Consider the following 22,630-nt stretch of genomic DNA (forward strand, 5'->3'; position numbering starts at 1 on the left):
TATCCACTTCTATGGACCATTAAAAAAAAAAGTATGTGTAGAAAAACATGCAGTTCCACACAGAAAGCTCTGAGCGGAGATTCAAACCGGGAACCTTTGACTCTGAGCCAGATATGCTAACCGTATGGTACACCATTGTACATCCACCACAACAACATAAAAATGCATATAAATGCAGTCCACATCACTTGCCAACTGAGCATTGCGATTCCCTTTGGATTAAAGGCATATCGTTCAATGTAACGTTGAGAGCAAACCACAGTGGCAAAACGGTCTTCATGGCTCTGTATTGACCCATTGCTTGTATTCAGTACTCAATGGTACTTGCTCACATGCGCCTCAACCCGTTAAAAACAAACAAACCCAAACAACTCACTGTCACTAAATGGTCAGGCAAAGAAAGTGTTTAGCGCAAGCATTTTCTTCCCTGCTTGCTTTTGTTTTCTCCTGGAATAGGCATTGGCATAAACTGTTCTGGCAGCTTTTTTGAAGGACTGGCAAGCTTTTCTGTAGCCTGGGCTAATGGAGTATTATCGGCAGAGCCAGATTCCTTGTGCCAATTGTGCGTGCATGTGTGTGTGTGTGTGTGTGTGTGTGTGTATCGCATGCATGCTTTGGTACACAGTGTGTGGTCTGCCTGTGTGTGTCCTCCATGCAGACGCCCCTGTATATAATATAATACAATACATGTTGCTTTGGTTGACGGTGGCAACATGGTATTTCTTGACTGGGGATCTGTCCTGTTCATCAACCCAAGCTCTAAACCATGTTTTTTTTTTTCTTGAAAAAGGATGTTGCATTTTAGCAACATACAGCAATCCACCCATTACTCTGAATTCAACAGAGATCTTCCATCTCTTCCCCCTTTGCCTCCCATTCTCCGGTATGTCTCACAGCATTCTGGTGTGAGGCTCATTCTTCACCTTGCGTATCAAACCTAAAAGTCCTCATTGTGTTCGGGGTGCTTTGGGGACCAGAGGAACATTTTATTTAAACCCCCCAGCTAATTCTTGTCTAGACAAAGCTAGCTGTTAGTGACTCTGTGGGAAGGATTATTCGAGACTTGTTCTCCCACTGATGGGTGCAACCCCTAAAACCTTAGCCCTCCCCGGAATAATAGCAGCTGACCGATCAGGAAGGATAATGGATCATACACGTCCAGCCTGTCAATCATAATTAGCCTTTCGAAATCAAGGTGAAATGAATAGACAGTTCGGCAACAATTAATAGCTTTCAAAGTCATTTCAATGGTAAACTGGATTGTAAGATTATGGAGTCCGTGTTTGTTTGTTTGTTTTTGTTTATTTTCGCTGTAATGGCATAGAGTCTATACCTACTTTTTAATCGTACCACTGCATTCTAAAATAAATTAGTTCAGTCACAAAAAAACTTTACTCCAAGGTAAATTATACTGTATGTGTATTTCCCGAAACATAAAGCTTTGTACTTTGAAGGGGCATCGGCTTCACATCACAACGTATTTCCACCAATCGGCTCCATGACTGCGACCTTCAGTCTGATCTGTTTAGAAATTTGGAATTTTGATAATAACATGCACTCTTTCGTGTCAAGCACATCGACACATTAACGAATACCAGTCAATGGCGGTCTTTTTCAAGGTTAAAAACACAGACAAACAATCCTTTTGATGTGTGAATGCTGAAAGCAAACATTGAACTACTTCCACATTTTTCACCCTTATTCCAAACATTCGACATTATTCAGTCTGAATAAATAACGAATGAGTCTGTAAGCCAAACATACTCAGTTGGACGGCTTTCTGACTGAGCATACCAAGCAGACCAGCGCACCTCCCTCTCACCGATCCATTCATATAATTATAATTTAATTAATTGAAAGCAGCCAGTGGGGAGAAGTGAAGGTGTAAGGAGGAAGTGGGTCAGTTCACCGATGTCTACATTGGCAATTGCTAAATAAGATCAATGCAGTCACTGCTTTCTGATTTTCATGTCCAGCCTCGGTACCAGAGATGCGTGCTCGCTTCGATAACAAGGCCCTTGCACAGTGCAGGCCATTGACCATTGTGTCTGCAGTTGAGTGCTTGACCATAATGCCACCTCCAATACTTGCGCTATTTGCGTTCAGTGGGTATCTCAATCGTAATTAATTAGTCACCCCTCTGTTGTTTTGCCTTTTCTTATGCTGCTTACAAGTTCCAAAAAAAAAGACCCTAACAAACTGTGTAGATCTATTCACTGTTGACATTTTTCCATTGGTGAAACCAGGTACTCAGTTTTGATGTGCCGGCTCTGCCAGGGTTCCAAGCCTGCTAAGTCAACACCATATGGCATTGTAGGGCAGACCACTGCATGTTGATTGCTCATTTTCACGTCGTAATAACGTTTAAATGACAGCTCTTAACACACAAGCTAACATCAGCTTCTCCTGCTCATACCTGTCAACTCATACGGTTTAGCCATAGTTCATACGGATTTTGTGGTGAATCTTACGCATAGGGCCGTATCGCACAAATCATACGGATTCTGAAAATGTCCGTTTTTTTTTTTTCACCAACTCCAAATGATTTGGAGTTGGTGAAAAAAGTAACGCAGGAATACAACTCTGAACACAGTAATGCCACTAAGTAGAATGATGATTAGACATTAACCAGACATTGTATTATGGAGATCTACAATAAATATCATTGAAAATTTCGTGGGGGTTTTTTTCTGCCGTTATTTTGACATATAAAATGCTTTGGTATGTTATAAGGATTTTTTGCTCTTTATAAGGATTTTTTTGGTAGTACAGGTTGGCTCTCCGAAAAGTTGACAGGTATGCCTGCTCTACATTCTGAGCGTATGCAAGTGAATACTTCAATTGCTTGTTGACATGCTCTTGTTTCAACTGATAGGTTTGACTTCTCTCTTTTTACCCTGAATAATATATATTTTTTAAACTTTGCTGAAATATACACTTCTACATACCGTGGATAAAACTGCAGTGTCGAATGATACACATAGTCCTTTAGTGTGCCACTGTGGGTGCAGCTAATGTCAACGCATTTGCAAGTGGGACGCATTTGCAAGGCATTTTATTATACTTTTCGAGTGAACAGGAGATCTGACTTATTTTTTTCTATTTTTGGAACGTTTTTATATTATTCTTATATTTTCAGTTTATCACAAATCCAGAATCACTTGCTCCTTGCACAACATTCTCATCTGCATTGTGCATTCATGGCTCACTTGACGTTTTGTTGTTTCAGCAAAGGGAGCGGTTCCTGAGGCACAGTGACACCGGTCCCGGTCCTGTTGGCGACTGGCTCCCGCCTGACTCTACCACCTCAACTTCTGGTCCCACCATTGATGGAAGTGGCAGCTGCGCCAGACCCAGAGCATGGAGCGTACGCACCTTCCGGGAATTCCTCCCTCCACTGCCGCAGCTCCATAAGAAATGGTGCAGCTGGAACTCAACCAGTCCCTTCACCAAGCTAATAGACAGCGTCAGTACCAGAGCCATTGCTGTGTTTTCACATACAGGATCACATTTGACATTCAAGATTGATACAGACTTTGTCAATACACAAAATGGGCCTGAGTTCATAGGCAGTGGCGGGAATCTCAGTTAAATCATTCAAGTGGTCCGCACTATTTATCAGATGTGATTTGGATAAACTGTTCATGGTTGCTGTTTGCTGTGGTGCTGCCACAACGTTTTGGGGTGGCCAGGGTGACCCAACGCGTGGCCATACACACTTGCACTTCTCATTTTTGGGTCACGAGCGGACAAACCAATACTTGGCTTAATTTGACCAAACAGTTGGGTCGTTTTGTACAAAACACCCCCCAAATATTTGGTTGGTTTGTACAAAACGATGCGAAAAGTTGTGATTCGGCTTTTTTTTTAACCCATATTGGCTTATTATTAACCCAATTGTTGTTTTTTTCCCTAAGTCTTCCTTACTGAAGACAGATTCTTTTACAGTTTGCATTGTATACATTTAAAAAAAATGCATTTGTTACTAATAACTTGGCAGAGTATCAAGGGTTCGAAGAGCAATGCATCCATGTGAAAGTGGCAGAAAAGTCACAGCTATCAAAATCTTTCCCGCGATGTAGGGATGGCCATAGAGTGACAAGTGGTGCCCTGATGACCACCGCCCCTCCCCCAGCCTCCACATAGCTCCGCCCCTGGCTGTTTGGTATGGTTAACCCATTTAATCCCACCGGTCACATTTGTGAAGGACAACAATTTAATTTACAGGGCTCTAAAATTTTTTATTATTGATTACTTAAAAGACAATGACACCTGATTTTGACTTTTAAATGTCTGGGAAAAATTTGGGATTAAATGGGTTAAACCTGATGTAGTTTAGGGTCCCACTTTCATGGTGTGTAGGCCAGGTGGTTATCAAATACAGTATGTGGCATTCTATCAGTATGACAGTATAATCAATGCGTTCAATGAGGGCAGCACTTGAATTTGGTCCTTTTAGTTGAGCTTTTCACAAGAACCTTTTAGAAAAGGCGTGTTTTGGGTTCATTTCCGGCGATTCCTGTTGATGGCAGGTGTTGCCCCGCCTATGAATTACTTAGCCAGGGAGGTTTTTATCCAAAAGGGTGATTAATTATTTTGGTACGTTTCACACGCCTTTGCCAATGCTAATGTTGACCTTCTGAACTGTTTATGTCAGGGGTGGGCAATTATTTTCCCGGGGGGGCCAAATGAGAAGCAGAAAATATTGTGGAGGGCCGGGCGAAAAGTTAGAAATAGAAATAGAAAATAAAGAAGATAGCACAATGTCTTTGTATGCCAGTAATAATGTAACAAACAAACATTCTCCTCCACCATCACACTCAGCACCGGTTCTCCTCAAGGATGTGTTCTGAGCCCCCTGTTGTTCACGCTCTACACATTTGACTGCTCTCCGACTCTTATTAGCGTTTTTAACATGATAACAATCAAACCATTCTAGGAAATGTTCATTTACTCGAGCCACAAGCAATTCATTCTGAGCATGGAAATTGCCAGAATCGGACTGAGTAAGAATCGCTTCCTTGTTTTTCAAAGTGTCGTAGATTTGAGTCTTTCCGACTCCAGGCGTCTCCTGAATGTTTCGTACTTTGTTACCCGCTTCGTTTAATCAGATACATATCACTTTCCCTTCCATGGTCATTACTCTCTCCCTCTTTCTTCGTCTTCCCCTCCCTCCCTGTGCTCTGCAACTTGAAGTAACTGCGCCACCTGGTGTTGAAATACCTGTCATTACAAGTCCAAACGAAATGAATGCAATCAAACCTTAACTTTGCACCAGTCTTCGGCGGGCCGGATTAAAAAGACCAACGGTCCGGATCCGGCCCGCAGGCCGTAGTTTGCCCACCCCTGGTTTATGTAAATCAAAATGTACTTGCTGAAAATAGTCTATTGTTGAAGACGAATTATCCTTTGTTATTGCAGGCACCTCCCGGTTTGGGATCTGATAACAGGAAGGTTTTCTCAGCTGTTCACCTGGCGGCCAAGACCGAACCGAGCACCATCTCCGACTCTTCCATCAGTAATGCTTCCTATCCACTTGCTCAGGCCGCCCAGAGGCAGCGGCGTCTGAACTCGGCAAGCAACCTGTGGCGCTCCCGCTTTGCGGGGCCTTGTTTTGGTCTGCTCTCTGGGACGGCAGTGCCTACCAAGACCACCGGTCTCAATCACACGCAGAGCTCCCAAGCAGAACCCAACTCTGTTTCTTCTTCCGCCATCCAGGCTGACATTGAGAGTCACCAGGCAACAAAAAGATGTGATTTCCCAGGTGAGGCCGATCACTTGAATGTACCTGTGTTTGCTATCTCTGAGGAAGAGGACCGGCAGCCTCTGGTCTCAGCTGAGCACCTAGGCCAAACCACTGGGACCGCCATCCAGAATGGACTGGTTCGGGGAATATTTGACAGCAAAAGACCTGCCGGTATGACTTCCAGCCTCAGCCCTCAGAATCAGAGGGTCAGACTGGAGTGGCGGCCATTCGGGAGCCAGGTGTCAGGCGGGGGTTGTCCAGACCCTTCCAATACACCCGCCGCCATCAATGACTGCCAGTTGCCACACAGCCAGCCTCCTGTGTCTGTGTTGAGCAGTGTAACCAACCACATGTGACCAGTAAGATGCTTGCTGATTAGACTGGTGGGCCAGTAAGCATTCCTGAACCATCGTTAGTGCTTGTTGTTTTTTTTTATGTAACCTACTTTAATGGGAGAAATCAACTTTTGAAAAATGATTGCTACTTTCTGGAATGTATTATTCTTCTGGTTGCTGCTCAATATATGCTGAGGTCCTAATTGCTGTGGTTGAAAAAAAAAACTTTTAGGAGCACTTTTTTCAAAGTCAGATTTGTGTATTAGTTTGATGCATTTTGGTGAATTATTATCCTGCAACCATGACATTTCAATTACTCATTCAAGTGTGTATTATGTGAAAAAATTGTCATATCCTCTAGCCATCACCCCCCCCCACCCCCATCCCATACTCGGTTCCCCAAAGTATAGGTCATACATTTATTGCTTGCAAACATACAGTGTATTGTATACTTTAACTGGATTATAAAAGGGAAATGAAAACACTGTAAAATATATACTAACATATATCAGTAGATGAATTGAGAGAAAAACAAAAAGCAATCACAATAGTATTTATAAAATGAGTTCATATGAATTAATGTAAAGTTTAAATAAAGTTTGTCGTTCTTATGTAGTGTACCTAATGTGTGGCGATAGTGTGTATTGAAGACTTGTGAGATCGCAGTCCATCGTCTGCTCATGTTTTGGATGTGCCGATTGCCACATTCTGCAGGTGGCCTTCAACTAAACAAGATTTTTAATAATGGGGAATGAACAAATGAAGATAATGATTAAACATGAATTACATTACACTGGTATTTGACACAAATTTTGAAAACATGCAAAATATGAATGACAAAAAGCAAGTCAGGCTGTTTGAAAGTGCTCTATAAATACAGTTGACTTGACTTGACTTGTCAATGGGTTTTTTTAATGCTCTGTTAAGACCACAAATCAGAACCATCGCAAAAACGATAGTATATTTGCCCCCCAAAACACAGTACAACACAAGGGAATGATTCTAAAAGTGAATGAAACTTGTATTCCACCAGCATCTAATTGGGGGCTTCATGACACGTGATGGACCAAGAGTCCGAATATCGATTTGACTGCAAACTGAGTGATCATCTGAGTCATTCCTGGGAGCTGCTATGAGTTACAGTGAGCATTGCTTCTTCCATCCAGCGTGGTCAAAAACTTTCGACAAAGTGAGTAAACATGTTCACGACTTTACAATATAGCTCCCGTCTTGTGGCAAACGCAAAGTAGTACTCCAAAGCCTCTTTAATACCATTTCCTGATTGGAGCGGCTTGGTACTGTTGTTGGCTTAGAGTGCCCAGATCTCCGGTGGGGAATAATTAAAACTCAGCCCTTCTGTCAGGAGATCGACTGGACTGGTGCAGAGGGTCTGAGCTGAGCTGCTGTGGAATGCTTGAATGGACCATACACAATGACTAGGGGGGTAAAATAAACAAAACAACAATCTTTACACCTTGACTAAATTCTGTGACAAAGGAAGGAAAATGCGCATTCAAAACAAGTTCACACACCAGATCAGGGCTGTTAATATTGTCCAAAAAAATAAAATAAAAAAATACAGACAAGCCGGACTGCAAAACACCACAGGCTATCCATGCTTCAAGTCACAACAATTTTCTGGTACGTCTGGATGAAGATGAATCAAGCACCTTCTAATAACTGCCCAATTCACAGGTGCTTTAAAAATACATACCGTGAACTTGGAAACATACATGTTTAAGGGACCGTGACAACAGTGAATGAAATAAAGGTTGTTGCATGAATGGAGGAATTTTGTGCAAATTTTCTAAAAAAGAAAAAAAGTCATTTTAAACACAGCAAATCTTATTTTCCTATACTGTACATCAAGTGAACTAATACAAACAAAGATGTGATTAAGAGTCTAGACACACTGGATGCCAGCAAGACTGTTTTAACAGTTTCTTCTCACTTTTCTTCATATTCACCTAAAGTTCACACACCAACAAGTGTGTGTATTGGGAGGGGTGTCAATTTGACCTCTTGGCCTCTTGAGTCACTTATCTCTGACAAGAGCAACAACAGAGCGGTAACAAGTAAACTGTTTTCAGAAACATTGTATTATGAGCATTTTTGACATAATGTGGAGGCACATCCCATTGCCTCCCAGGTGATGAGCATACAGTTTTCTAATGTGTCATAAACATACACGGCTCTACATACTGAACTTCTACAGCAGCGTCATAAACCTGAGAAACAAGATAACATTTGGAACTATCCCAATCCTTTCCACTCACTAACCGTGTTCTCATTATAAAACAAGAGCCTCGAATGAAAATAATTTGCATAATGAGCAAAGTGGAGAATAAACTGCATCAGGTAAACGGAACAGATGTCCATTTCGAAAAACCATGGTTTCGACTGATTGTTCTGGTTAATTTGTTCAGCGAAAAACAGCACTGTAAAAGTAATCAACTTCAGTTTAACATCAGCCTCAGCTTGATGCGCAACGACTGGCTGCTTGCGCCTTAGCCTTTATTACATGGCAACCTTTTGCATGGGAATCAAGTCCTGTCCGTATGCAGCTACGCACTCATGCCTAGTAATCCCTGCCCGTGGCACTTGGTGTCTTGCCAAAATGCAACTCAAGAGCATCACTCTGACGACTTCAATAATATGTAATATACATGGAGGCTATACTCTCAGAAAATGCATAACATCTGTATTTCATGTCATTGTTTCAATGAGTGCACACAGGGGGGAGCTCTTCATTCTAAGACAGGAACTTTGTATGACACAAAATTTGATCACAAACTATACACACATCAGCAGGTCTACATAAGGATGAGAGGATACAACGCACATTTGGCTGCTAATCTAAGCAAAGCGGTTGTCTGGTTTACCAGGAGACCCTAAAAAAATGCAGCAGCCAGACAAAATATAAAATCAAACTCTCAACCCCCCCCTTACCTAAACTGAAATGTGCATAAAGGTACTTCACATAGCCACGTCCAATCTGAATGGAATTTCTTTTTTTGATTAATATTTTTGTGTGCATAACAGGGGGCCAGCTTCAGCAGGCAGAATGCTACCAGATGAGATGTGTCTCCGTTGTGCTGTGAGTTGAACAGCAGCTTTGTTCACTCAGCTCTTGAAGCGGGTCTGCTCACATATGTGGTTGAACTTCCTGAGATCAAGATAAATCATGAAGATAACACATATTTTAGCCACAATTTCAACAGTGCCCACAGGAAGTATTTTGTCCAGCCTTGAGACCCAAAATTATACAAGCACACCCTCTAGTGGTAAATGAGATAAAAATAAATCAAGTAGCAGAATAGACCTTTTGTTTTGCCACACTCCAGAGAGAAAAGCATTCTGGCCAAGTGCAGAAATAAGCACTTATGTGTATATATATATATACTACCGTTCAAAAGTTTGGGGTCACCCAAACAATTTTGTGTTTTCCATGAAAAGTCACACTTATTCACCACCAAACGTGAAATGAATAGATAATAGAGTCAAGACATTGACAAGGTTAGAAATATTGATTTGTATTTGAAATAAGATTTTTTTTACATCAAACTTTGCTTTCGTCAAAGAATCCTCCATTTGCAGCAATTACGGCATTGCAGACCCGTGGCATTCTAGCTGTTAATTTGTTGAGGTAATCTGGAAAAATTGCACCCCACGCTTCCAGAAGCAGCTCCCACAAGTTGGATTGGTTGGATGGGCATTTCTTGCGTACCATACGGTCAAGCTGCTCCCACAACAGCTCAATGGGGTTCAGATCTGGTGACTGCGCTGGCCACTCCATTACCGATAGAATACCAGCTGCCTGCTTCTGCTCTAAATAGTTCTCGCACAATTTGGAGGTGTGTTTGGGGTCATTGTCCTGTTGTAGGATGAAATTGGCTCCATTCAAGCGCTGTCCACTGGGTATGGCATGGCGTTGCAAAATGGAGCCTTCCTTATTCAGAATCCCTTTTACCCTGTACAAATCTCCCACCTTACCAGCACCAAAGCAACCCCAGACCATCACATTACCTCCTCCATGCTTAACAGATGGCGTCAGGCATTCTTCCAGCATCTTTTCATTTGTTCTGCGTCTCACAAACGTTCTTCTTTGTGATCCAAACACCTCAAACTTGGATTCATCCGTCCACAACACTTTTTTCCAGTCTTCCTCTGTCCAATGTCTGTGTTCTTTTGCCCATCTTAATCGTTTTCATTTGTTGGCCAGTCTCAGATATGGCTTTTTATTTGCCACTCTGCCCTGAAGCCCAGAATCCCGCAGCCGCCTCTTCACTGTAGATGTTGACACTGGTGTTTTGCGGGTACTATTTAATGAAGATGCCAGTTGGGGACCTGTGAGGCGTCTGTTTCGCAAACTAGAGACTCTAATGTACTTATCTTCTTGCTCAGTTGTGCTATGCGGCCTCCCACTTCTTTTTCGACTCTGGTTAGAGCCTGTTTGTGCTGTCCTCTGAAGGGAGTAGTACACACAGTTGTAGGAAATCTTCAAATTTCTTAGCAATTTCTCGCCTGGAATAGCCTTCATTTCTAAGAACAACATCTGTCGAGTTTCAGATGAAAGTTCTCTTTTTCTGGCCATTTTGAGCGTTTAATTGACCCCACAAATGTGATGCTCCAGAAACTCAATCTGCTCACAGGAAGGTCAGTTTTGTAGCTTCTGTAACGCGCTAAACTGTTTTCAGATGTGGGAACATGATTGCACAAGGGTTTTCTAATCATCAATTAGCCTTCTGAGCCAATGAGCAAACGCATTGTACCATTAGAACACTGGAGTGATAGTTGCAGGAAATGGGCCTCTATACACCTATGTAGATATTGCACCAAAAACCAGACATTTGCAGCTAGAATAGTCATTTACCACATTAGCAATGTATAGAGTGTATTTCTTTAAAGTTAAGACTAGTTTAAAATGATCTTCATTGAAAAGTACAGTGCTTTTCCTTCAAAAATAAGGAAATTTCAATGTGACCCCAAACTTTTGAACGGTAGTTGTATATACAGTATATATATATATATATCTCCAATCCATGTTAGACTTAACATTTTAGTTACCGTGTGCGACCTGTGTGTATATATATATTGATAGATAGATAGATAGATAGATAGATGGATAGATAGATAGATATTGATGTTCATATATACACACCCGCGCATGTTTTTTTTTAAATGTGTCACAACAGACTTGATGAAGTGAAATGTGTTGGTGGCAAAAAAGTTGGTCCAATTTCAGGTTACGATACCACCAGTGGAACAGAATACTGTTGTCAAAACCAAGTACCGCATGCATTTGAATTACCGTATTTTCCGCATTATAAGGTGCAACTAAAAGCATTCGGTTTTCTCAAAAGCCGACAGTGCGCCGAATAATTCGATGCGTCAAGTGTCATGAAAGCTTGTCGTCACCAGTAACCAAGGGGTCTGAGCAAAAGGTCATTCAAAAGCTGCAATGCATGTAGGGTCTCTTTTAATCAGTCTAAAAAGGACTTTTGAACGGTGGCTTTAGGGAACGCACATGGCTCAAGGTAATGCAAAAGGATCAACAAAAAGGTCTGATGTCAGCGAGGCAAAAAAGGAAACAGCTCAAGTTGTATGTAAATGACTTACATCGCATGATGGGCTTTCACCTGCGTACGACAGTTACGTCCCCAGTAGCAGTCGGGCCGAGACAATACAGCAGCTGAGAGAAGGAAGATGCATTTCAAGAGTAGTCTACGATAACAGAAGAACTCCACATAGCCAGCCACCTAGTCCAAAGACAGTAGCAGCATTCAATTCAAAGAAATATTAATTTAAAAAAAAAAAAAAAAAGTAAATTTATCTTCTGAGTGACCAACTTGCAGTTCTCAAAGATATCTATGGGTGTGCTGTAGCTTTTGTCATGTCTGTTAATATGCAATGATATGTATTCATTCACTCATTCATTCATCTTCCGAACCGCTTGATCCTCACTAGGGTCGCGGGGGTTGCTGGAGCCTATCCCAGCTGTCTCTGGGCAGTAGGCGGGGGACACCCTGAATCGGTTGCCAGGCAAATCGCAGGGCACACAGAGACGAACAACCATCCACGCTCACACTCACACCTAGGGACAATTTAGAGTGTTCAATCAGCCTGCCACGCATGTTTTTGGAATGTGGGAGGAAACCGGAGCACCCGGAGAAAACCCACGCAGGCCCGGGGAGAACATGCAAACTCCACACAGGGAGGCCGGAGGCAACGATATGTAAAAGCCCAAAACAATCCAAGTTAATGCAATTCAAAGAAACAATAAATCATCAACATCAAGCCGATCTACTGTATATATCTGGTGTCGAGCTCTCATGATGGATGATTTGATATCTATCTCAATAGACGAGGTGTGATACAATTTAAGATAAGATAAAATATCCTTTATTAGTCCCACACTGGGGAAATTTACAGCCTGCAGCAGCAAAAGGACGCAACGATTTTAAAAACTACAGTATTCTATTGTATTGTAAAATGTAACGATTTGTCAAATCACCCCGAAATATGTCACGCTGTTATACAGAGGGTCCTCGGTTTACAATTGCACACCGTCACTGTTCGACACTAACGCGGTCTTAAAAACAACAGATTTGTCTGAAAGACACTTAAAAGCTGCAATATAAAGCATTTAAATGAAAACGGGGAGTGTGGCAGCTAACTGCGCAAACTATCTATTAGGCCCCGTTAACAACCTCAGAACTTTGCAAATTAGGGCCTCCTGCATTGTATTCCAGTGACACATTAGGAGCCGTTGAATTCGCCACTCTCAACAGCAGCTGAAGAACTTGTTGAATGGAATGCTAAAAAAGTCCTCATTCAGACGGTAACTCTAATATTGCTCAATGTGTCTGTCAATTATATTAATGGCATTTTGAGAGGTTCAGATAAACCCATTCACACTAGAGCTAAGATCGGTCCTAAAAAATCGAGCCCGACCCGACCCGGCCCGAGCCCTACCAATTAACTTGATTTGCAGGCCCGAGTCCGAAGCAAACCCGACATTTCATATTTTATTTGTGAGTACTCGGGAGGAGGGGTGATTTCTGATAACAAAGCCCGTCTTTTGTAACGAAATCTAAGTTAAACAAGACTGTATAAACATTTAGTTTCTGAAGAGGTTACATTAACCGACAATTTTCCATCATTGACGGATTTTTTTTTAAGAGTGGACGGGGAAAATTTAAGGCCCTCCGTCATTTTGACGGGTTGAAAATTGGACCGTAAACCACCGCAGCAGTACGTCCTTAAGAATCTAGCGCGGCACTTTAAGAGAGAGAAGCAGAGAGACAAAGACGAACAATGACGGGTGGATACTCGACAGAGACTGGAAGGAGTTTTTTGAATTGTCATTGCCTGAGTTTAAAAGTACAGTACGTGTTGTGATGAGGCGACTTCTGTTTTTTTGCGAACCACGGTCTCACGTGGCCAAAACTATTCACGGCCTCGAAACAAACCAAAAAAAAAAGTCAGCGAGAGAGAAGCCCAACCCGACCCGAAGCAATGTCTGACATTTTAAGAGAATTTCGGGTCGGGCTTGGGCGGCCCGATCTTACCTCTAATTCACACTTTATGATGAATATTTTTTACGGTGTTCTCTTACATGGAATGAGAATAACCAATACAATCCTATTTTAACTAATTCTCTTTTTATAACTTTGGAATAGGTATCACAGGGTGACAAGAAACTCATTTGTCACACACAGCCTTGATTAGGTGGCCGATATCCATTTCTGAATATCAAAGAATTCAAACATAAATCCACATATCCAGTATAGAGATGCATGTGCACAGCTGCGCTGAATAAACACATTCGATTGGCCGAGTCGTGAGTCACAATAAACGTGTCGTACCCATTTGCGTACGTTACTACTGTAAATCCCGACAACGTAGTGCTGGTTGAACAATGTTGCAAGGTTTGAATGGCTGATCTGAGGACTTAAGAAAACGTTTCCTCTCAATGTAAACTGCTCTCTCAACAGTTGTGGGGGGGTGGGGGGGGGGGGGAGATAAATAAATTAACAAATACAAATAACAAAAACTTGAGCACATCTGACCTGGTAGTTCAGACTTAGGAATGTTCTGTCTGTACTTGTACGCCAACTCCTTGAAGACCATCAGGCCGCAGCACACGCAAAGGATTGTATTTGCAGAAATACTTTGATCTAAGGAGATCGGTGGGATGCGGGTGACATTTCTTCATAGACAACATCCTAAATAGGCCGTGGTTTCAGGGCTCACCTGAAAGGCAAAATTTCCCCTGTTGCAAGTCATGCACAGCCTCCTTGAGCAGATCCCTCCATGTCTTGCCTCTGGACGACAAATAATTCTGGCGCAAGGATAAAAAGCACACATTGACAGATATCAAACATGAACCTATTTTGGTAAAAGGGATACAAACCAAAAAAAATCCCCAATGCTCAATGTTCTGCATTTATCCAGTTCAATGTTCAGCTGGTGAGTGCACAACAGGAAGCACTGACTAAACCCACAGCAGCAGGGAAAAAAACAGGATTTGGAAAAGGGGCGGCACGAGTCAAAGTCACCTTTAGGATCTCAGATTCATAGCTATTGTTATTCAGCACACCGTCTAGGCATTTGTCCGTCAGATTGAGCTCTGCAAGAAAATGGAAAGTGCAATACTTCTGGTCAGTCCATAAAGGTGATAAAATAAAGAATAATCAAATGTGTTTCGGTCAACACTGCAGTCAATGTTCTAAGCAGGTCACGCGTGCTGCGACATAAACGTGGCTTTCAGACAGCAGCTACTAAGCAGATTGATATCTTGTCAAAAACAGATCCATACCACTGACTCGAGCCAGGCAGCCTTGACAGCCAATCTTCTGGCAACCCCAATAAATGTGACAGAAAGGACGCTGGCACTGCGAACCTGCCAACAAACAATGCATCACACCTGCAGGCTGTGCAGAACAATAAATTCACCCCCCAAAAATCTGGCACGCTAACATGACTAAAATTGCATTATACAAAGATATATTAAAAAATAAAATAAAAATAAAAAAAGTGTATTCCCTCGGCTGCTCCAATGGAGTCACGTGATTTAATCCTGCCCGCTGATTCACAGAATGAAGACTTACCACTCCCTCTTCCTTTGCTGTCTATGCATGCTGATTCACGGAAGATGGATTTCATCACTTTCTCCTAATTTGCCGAAAATCAGTGGATCCATTTGTTTTTGCACAGGTCCGTTTTGGAGACAGTAGTAATCCACAATAATGTAAAACCGTACATCGTGACAGAAACTCTGACGATAATACTTATCGCTCATCGCTGTGCACACACAAAGTATACATGCCATATGGTAACTATTACGAGATTCTTCTTTGCCAGTTATTCATGATAACCACCAATGGTCATGTCATGAAGTTATTGGCACAGCTAAAAGCAAAGCCCAAAAGTTGAAAAAGAAATGTGAGCGCAGGCCACTAGGGCAAAGAAGAGGGAGAAGAATTTGATTTTCCGAACAGAAGAACGTGTTAATGCTCAAGGCAGACTTCACCCAGTAACCTTGGTCTGCCGGTCAACAACGATGTGAACATGACTGGGGCCTTATGTGCTTGAGTGGAAATGGGTTCTGCACTAGCAACACTGAAATAACGTTATTTGCACTTTTAATATCCAAGCCAACTTTCTGTGTATTGCCCCAAGTGCATGCTTGTACACTCAATTGTCTTATACAGTAAACTAAGCACTTACATTGCTGCTGGCTATTCAACTCAGCCCGTCTGTCTGGCATTGGCTGCAGGCAGCAGCTACACATCAGATGACAGCCTAGAGGGTGACAGCGGTACTCCAGAGGAACTGCAAACAACGGTAGGGATGTTCCCGTTTTTTATTGTGTTTTTTTGTTGTTGTTGTTTTTTAAGAAGGGAGTTCGAGGAAAGGATCTAATCTGATACCTGGTGGGTTGTCAGACGACGTTGAGGGCTCTTCCCCGAAAGACTTTGCAGAACCTTCTGCAGCTGGTGTGATAGGAGGTGGAAGAGGAGGAGACACAGGAAGTGGGGCTGGCAGACCCGGAAGCCAGTAGTTTGAGCCTGTGGCAAACAGCCTCTGACCGACCTCTTTTCTGTAGCCTGGACACTGTCTGCAGATTATTAGAGGCTGACTGAAAAACAAACAAAAATACAAATTGGTGCTCTTCATAATCAAAAAGAAAGACAAGCACACTGTATTAATGACTACATTTATCAAGGACATTGCCATTTCTATTGTGGTGTTGTAGTTGAGGTAATATTGCAATAGGACAATTTAAAAATCAAATATAAAGCTGTTGCAGCAGCCAAAACTTTTACCTAATGTCAGAAGAGTCGCTGTCATTGTCAGAGAATTCAAAAGGGTAATCTGAACTGCCCTCCTCGTCGGATAAACAACGCTCAACTTTTGGCTGCAAAATGTCTTGAGTAATCTTGTTGCGGCTGTCCATGCTCTTCACATCCTCCTCACTGCGACACTTTTCTGTACAACAGATGACCACACTTAGTTTGTTTGTACTTTGCAATTATACAGGGTTCCCACTCTTCTTCTTGCTGCTTCTTATTTATGGACCTTTTAAGGACTTTTGAGGGCCAGGTTAGCCATTTTTAAGGACTTTTTCTCCATACAGCAGGGGATTCACGGTGGATTTAATGCCCGCTCAGCAATATGCGGGCTGAACAGAAAGCCACATACCACTGAGCTGGTGTTTAAATCATTGCTGCCAAAGGCACATCTTTATTATTAGGGGCAATCAGCTAACCCTTTATTTGACATACTGAATGTCAAATATCAAATGTCAAATATATGAATGTCAAAAAAATTTTGAATTCATCCTCAAAGAAAGTACACCAAGAAAAAAATTAATTTAGAAAATATAAAACTTCAATTTATTTTCAAATAAAAATATAATTTTCAGGATTTTTATTGATTTTAGAAGCTTTCCCTGAAAATTAAGGACAATTAAGAACATCATTTTACAACCTTTTTATGAATTTTTATGAACTTTAAGGACCCGTGGGAACCCTGTTATAAAAATTAAAGATGTTACGCACACTCATGTGGGTGCCTTTTTAAAAAAAGATGATAGCTCTTACATTTTGATTATGTTAAAGGAAATAGGGACAATGTTGTACACAGAAAGAAAACAATTACTCGGGTATATCATGAATTTGATTCCGTCAACATTTGTATGGAGCATAACCTTTTCCATTTGCATTTTATTCCACAGCCCCGTCCCCTGCCTTTATTGACCTCTCCCTTTATATCTATATCTTGAATGACTGTCCTATTTGTATTGATTATAATTTTTCTGTTCACTGTTATTTTTTTCACTTTACTGTATTTCTTGAAAAGTTGTCCAACCACAGATTATGAACGAGGCTTTTTCTGGCCACTGGATATTTGTCTTTCATTTTATTTTTTGCATTGGATTGGATTGGATACATTTTATTGTCAAATGTACTGTATGTGTAACATACAGCACAGATGAAATTTCTTCCCTCTCAACATAAAACAAATTTAAATTCATTTTTGTGTGTGTTCTATACAAATTATGCACTTTATGAACAAACGGAAAATGATTATAGACAATTTTCAGGAAACTGCTACATTTGGATATGAGGGAACCAAAAAATAAATACATTATGGATTATATATCTTTAAAATTAATTGGCCGATTACTATGTAATCTGTACTTTTTTTCTTCTGCCAAATATCAGAATCATCCTAAAAAAAAAAATCCCTATCAGTCGGGCCCTAAGACGAAAGACAGCAATATTAATTGTACTATATGCTAACCTGGGTGTTGGATGAGGTAGGCTTCTACCAGGTTGTTGAGGATGTGGTTCTTACGGATCCTTTCCACAGGGCAGCGGCACGTAGGACAAAAAGAAGATCGTTCCATCCAGCCAGAGTAGCAGGCAGCACAGAACGTGTGCATGCAAGGTTGCAAGCTAACGGAAAGAGAAACCATAAATGGGTACTCGGCACATGAACCTCACCTTCGTTGGGGTTTTACCTGACACAGTCATAAAGTAGGTCCTGGCAAATGATGCATGTCAGAGACTCCTCCATCTTATCCGTCTTGGTCTCTTCTGCTGGTGCTTGAGCCATAACACTTCCAGTTGATGATGCTGTCTCTATGACGGATGAGGGTTCTATCTCTGGAAATACAATAAAGTCATTGATAACTTATATGCGGGTCATGTTGCCTTCTCAACAAAAACACAAAGCAAAAGAACAAACAAACAAAAAAAGGTATAAATGGAGCTACTTTGTCATGGTCACAGAATCAAGACATCAATTCCATGTGACACAACCAACTGAAATCAAACAATTAAACAGTGTTACAATAATGCTCCTATTTGGACATGCGGTTATTTTTGCCTTTTGCCAGGCATGTACAGACAGAGACAATTTCCTTTACGGGATTAATAAACATATTCTTTGTGGATAGAAATATGCATGAGGTATAGTATATGTTTCATTAAGAAGAAAAAACTGACAGGACAGTTTTATATTATTGTATGCATGTGAGGACAAAAGCCAGCAACTAACACACCAGTTTTTCTCTTCTTGCATTCTGGCTCCAAATCGTCCTGTGCTTTCTCTGGTGTTTGGGCCACATTGCTTGACTGGCTGCCTGTTGAGGTAGAAAAAGATACAGTTGAGCTACTTTTGGCTCAATTCATCAACCCAGAGTGCTGTCAGGTCATTTGAAAAATGAGATCATGTCACGAAAATAAGAGAAATTTCTAAAAAAGGAAAAAACAATCTTCAGGTAAACATAAACTCTGTTGTTCCATTAATTTGGTATCTTTTCAAATTATGTTCAGGTTGGATTTAGACCTCAGGAAACATTGTTTTGCCCCCAGCTGAGCCCACTTAGGATACTGTTAGTCGCTTGAAGAGAAAAATTACATGAAATCTGATCTGAATCAGGAGTTTTCAAGTGGATTTACACAGAATATCAAATTGGGATTTAATGAGGACTTTAAAAAAGTTAATCTGAGCTGCCCTCATCATAAACACATTACCTTAAAGTTTACATATACATTTGAAGTGAGATACTATGTTCAATAAACACTTAAAATAGCAATATCTAGACTGGTAACACTCAATCTCAGGGTATGGACAGACAAACATCCACAACTATACCCAGTTGTAGCGTTCAATTAAGATAACATGCTTGTTTTGGAACATTGGAGGACGCTAGAGGAGCATTTTAGTAAAATAACCCACCAGACTTAAGACATGCACTGGCTGATGGAAGTCCAGGTGTAAAAGGTTGCTCAAAACAGAGGTGGGAAGCAGAGGTGGACGGCTGAGGTTCTTCCCGATTTATATCCCGAGGAGCTTTTGTGAGCATGACAGGCTCCACAGACAGCGTCATCTCGGAGGATGCAAGGACAGCGGGATCGTGGACTGACAAATCTGAGGTTCAGTTGCAAATTGGACGGTTACTTTAAGGCATTCTCAGCAGACATGTCACATCAGCACTTTAACTACTTACTCTGATCATCTTGCAAAACACCGTGCTCTGTTTGGATTGCGTGGTATACATAAGCAATATCTGCAAGAATATAGTGTCAGGTTTTGCTTGTTATAAATCCAAAGAGTAAGAAAATATGGAATACAGGGGGGGATACTTACTTTCCTCAGGTTCATTTTTCCTGTATACAAAGTAGATGACGTCACCATTTTGAAGCATATGAGTTTGTTTTTTGACCAGTTTGGCCATGTTGATCACTGTACCATTGGTGCTAAAAGATAAGATAAGATACCCTTTATTTGTCCCACAGTGGGGAAATTTGCAGTCGACAGCAGCAAAATTGGGGGGGATGGGGGGGGGGGGGGGGTTAGAGAAGGAAAAAAAACAAAGGAAAACCAATATGTATGTCAGTGAACAAAGTAAATGTATTACTTTTTTGATTAATAAAAAAATAGCTCAAAAAATGGCTTCTTAGTTTTTCTCTAAAATTCTTTACGGGCAATATAATAAAGCTCAGTTTTGATTGACATTGTCGTCAAGGTATTATTGTCATTATTCAGTATTGTCAATGTGTCATTTTTTACTACACTGAGAGCTGCTGTCAAGCATTTTCGTAACTTAATTATCTACACTCATACAATCTGATGTGTTCTAAACATGAGAATTTGTTGTTGTTATGCAATAGGAGAAGAAGAAATAAAATACAGGAAACATTCATTGCCAAATTGACAAACAACCATTACCACTTCATAAAAATTCAGAGCCCCCAATTAACTTGAAATGCATGTTTTTGGAACATGGGAGGAAACCGCAGTATGAGGAGAAAATCCACGCAGGCGAGGGGAGAACATGCAAAGTCCACACAAAACAATGACCTCTGAACTGTGTGGTGAATGCTAACCGGTCATCCACTGTGTCACCATTTAATAAAAAATATATATACTGTAGATATTTTTTAAATCAATGACATTAGATGTGGTCAGAACCACTTTCAACGGAGTCTGAATAGCACCTTCATGGGAGCTTTACTGAGTGCTAATTTACAGCAATGTAATAACAAATTATAATTATTTACAAATTATAGTAATAACAAATATCATCACGACAAATACTGCAAATTAAAACCACAATATACATGACACATATTGTTGGAAAACTATAAACTATAAACAAATCATATAACATGTTGTTTGGAGGTATGTGCTCTCCTGAGTGCATTATTTTTTTATTTGTTTTTTAGACTTGGAGTACCTAAAGCTGTAACTGGGAAACACGCATCATTGGATTATTTATCCGTTATTGCCAGTAAATATTATCCAATATCAACTGGAAAATAAAACATTGCCCAATTTCTATTCTTGTAAAGTAGAAATGGTTGATGAGAAATCATACCTCATGTCTTCAAGCCACACCTGCCCTGAGTTTTCATCTTGTACAATCTTGCAGTGCTCCCCCGAGACCAGTTTATTGGCAGGAAAGGCCAAATCACATCCTGCCACAATTACAACATGACACAAAAACACATTTAATGAAATGAAGATTAACTGTAAATGTCCTCAGAAGTAAGATAACTCTCAAAACAATCAGTATCAAAAGCTGAACAGATTGTTCTGACTGAATCCCTACAAATGAGCACAGCAATAAAATCAACTTTTTCCAAAACTGTGCAGGCATTTAATTATCAACTATGTCCAGCACAGACATCGCTTCTCCAATTAAGGCTAGACATTTTGCATAGCAAAAAGCGCAGAGCCCCACGAGCTCTTTAACAACAAATAATGAAATACAGACCCATTCAAAAAAATGCCTAATTAAAATTCAGCACACATGTTCAAAATGGAGGCCTTTTGTTATAGTCACAAGAGGCTGTCTAAGTTTGCAGGACTGAAGGCTTTGTTTCGTGCAGGGGGGAAGTTTTTAAGGCCTCAGACACTGACAGTGATGGCTGCTTTACAGACAGTTGTCGTGAGACAACAATGGGCACATTCAAAGCAAAACATCAGAAATACTGGTGTTATATTTAAAGCAAACCTGTTATTCCTTAACATAAAGTGGCTATGCTCACCCTTTTTCCGACCAATGGTGCATTCCCTGTTGAAAAGCAGCACTTCAGTTCCACTGGAATCCACTTTGACCAGCTTTCCCCATGGTGTCCCCCTTCTGTGACTGTCCATCTCCCAATATTCGGAACTAAAATGGGGTTACGTGGGTCGTTGTTGGTATTCATGCACAGTGCAGACAAAATCAGAAATCATAATAATCAGACAGCAATATACAGTCTTAACGATTTAATACGATTTTCATTCAATATAGAATCTGCTCCATGCAATTCAAAACTGAAACACTTGTAAACGCCAAATGATCATATCGAAACCCAGCAAGCTTCCATGACGTCACTTGCTCATCCAAAAAAAGTTGCACCTTGTTGCGTGACAAACTGGAGAAAACAAAATATGATCCCAAACCGAAACAAACAGTTTGTATATGTGTCGCATTTACAAATGCGGCGGTGAGCACACATCTCTCACACCGACAACTCCGATCAGGCGAGGAAACTACGGCGTTTGCTAACAATAGCAGCTATTCATGACGTCTCATCGGGAATCAAACGAAACGTAACACTTGAGTGATACATATTCCGAAAGTGTAACTGTACCGTCAAAAGATGAGTTTGTTGTCCCAACAATTCTGTCGACTAGTTCAACTGGTCGTCATGTTACAACAAGGAACAAGCACCACTTCCTGCCAAGCAGTGTTGACATTTTGTTACCGTGAGCAGCCTCAGAGGAGCGATGCTTGGGATTTGTAGTCCGACCGGCAAGTCCACGACGTCACAAACCATCGTCGCAAACAGTAGCATCATGTGCTTTCGGTTATAGGTCAGCCATAGTTCTCCAGGGCTTTTCTCTTTTTGCATTTGATTTAAACTTAAAAACTAATATTCACAGGGTAATGACAACGACATACTTGCCATTCATTCTACAATATTTCGTTGTTGTTGTGACGAGCTTGTTGTGGTGTAGAACAACAAAGAGAGCTGTATCA

General features: G+C 41.0%; 2 protein-coding genes across 3 annotated transcripts in view; one reads left to right on the forward strand and one right to left on the reverse strand.

Annotated features, from left to right (window-relative positions):
- The window catches only part of LOC147204719 (uncharacterized), a 32,391-nt gene extending 25,690 nt beyond the window's left edge, over positions 1–6,701 (forward strand). The window contains exons 6-7 of the mRNA XM_086111195.1: positions 3,230–3,466; positions 5,422–6,701. Coding sequence (XP_085967321.1) covers positions 3,230–3,466; positions 5,422–6,102 — 918 coding nt within the window. The 3' untranslated portion in view covers positions 6,103–6,701. The remainder of the gene's footprint in view (positions 1–3,229; positions 3,467–5,421) is intronic.
- A 270-nt stretch (positions 6,702–6,971) lies between these two features.
- Positions 6,972–22,371, reverse strand: chfr (checkpoint with forkhead and ring finger domains, E3 ubiquitin protein ligase). Of its 2 annotated transcripts, XM_086111196.1 has the most exons (18): positions 22,242–22,371; positions 21,651–21,775; positions 20,978–21,077; positions 19,747–19,856; positions 19,607–19,666; positions 19,336–19,527; positions 18,656–18,736; positions 18,113–18,257; positions 17,893–18,047; positions 16,413–16,575; positions 16,017–16,225; positions 15,814–15,918; positions 14,903–14,986; positions 14,643–14,713; positions 14,338–14,425; positions 14,154–14,261; positions 11,701–11,773; positions 6,972–9,247 (listed from the first exon to the last, which is right to left on the reverse strand). In XM_086111196.1, the coding sequence occupies exons 2-18, from the start codon at positions 21,757–21,759 to the stop codon at positions 9,205–9,207; spliced, it is 1,896 nt and encodes a 631-aa protein (XP_085967322.1). In that variant the 5' UTR covers positions 21,760–21,775; positions 22,242–22,371; the 3' UTR covers positions 6,972–9,204. The 2 variants fall into 2 exon arrangements, with proteins under 2 accessions (XP_085967322.1, XP_085967323.1); XM_086111197.1 differs by lacking the exons at positions 21,651–21,775; positions 22,242–22,371 and having other exon boundaries at positions 19,747–19,878.
- Positions 22,372–22,630: the final 259 nt, after the last annotated feature.

The sequence above is a fragment of the Hippocampus guttulatus genome, chromosome 5 (genome assembly GCF_054856545.1).
Source record: "Hippocampus guttulatus isolate MCC_2025c chromosome 5, RoL_Hgut_1.0, whole genome shotgun sequence".
Classification (NCBI taxonomy): domain Eukaryota; kingdom Metazoa; phylum Chordata; class Actinopteri; order Syngnathiformes; family Syngnathidae; genus Hippocampus; species Hippocampus guttulatus.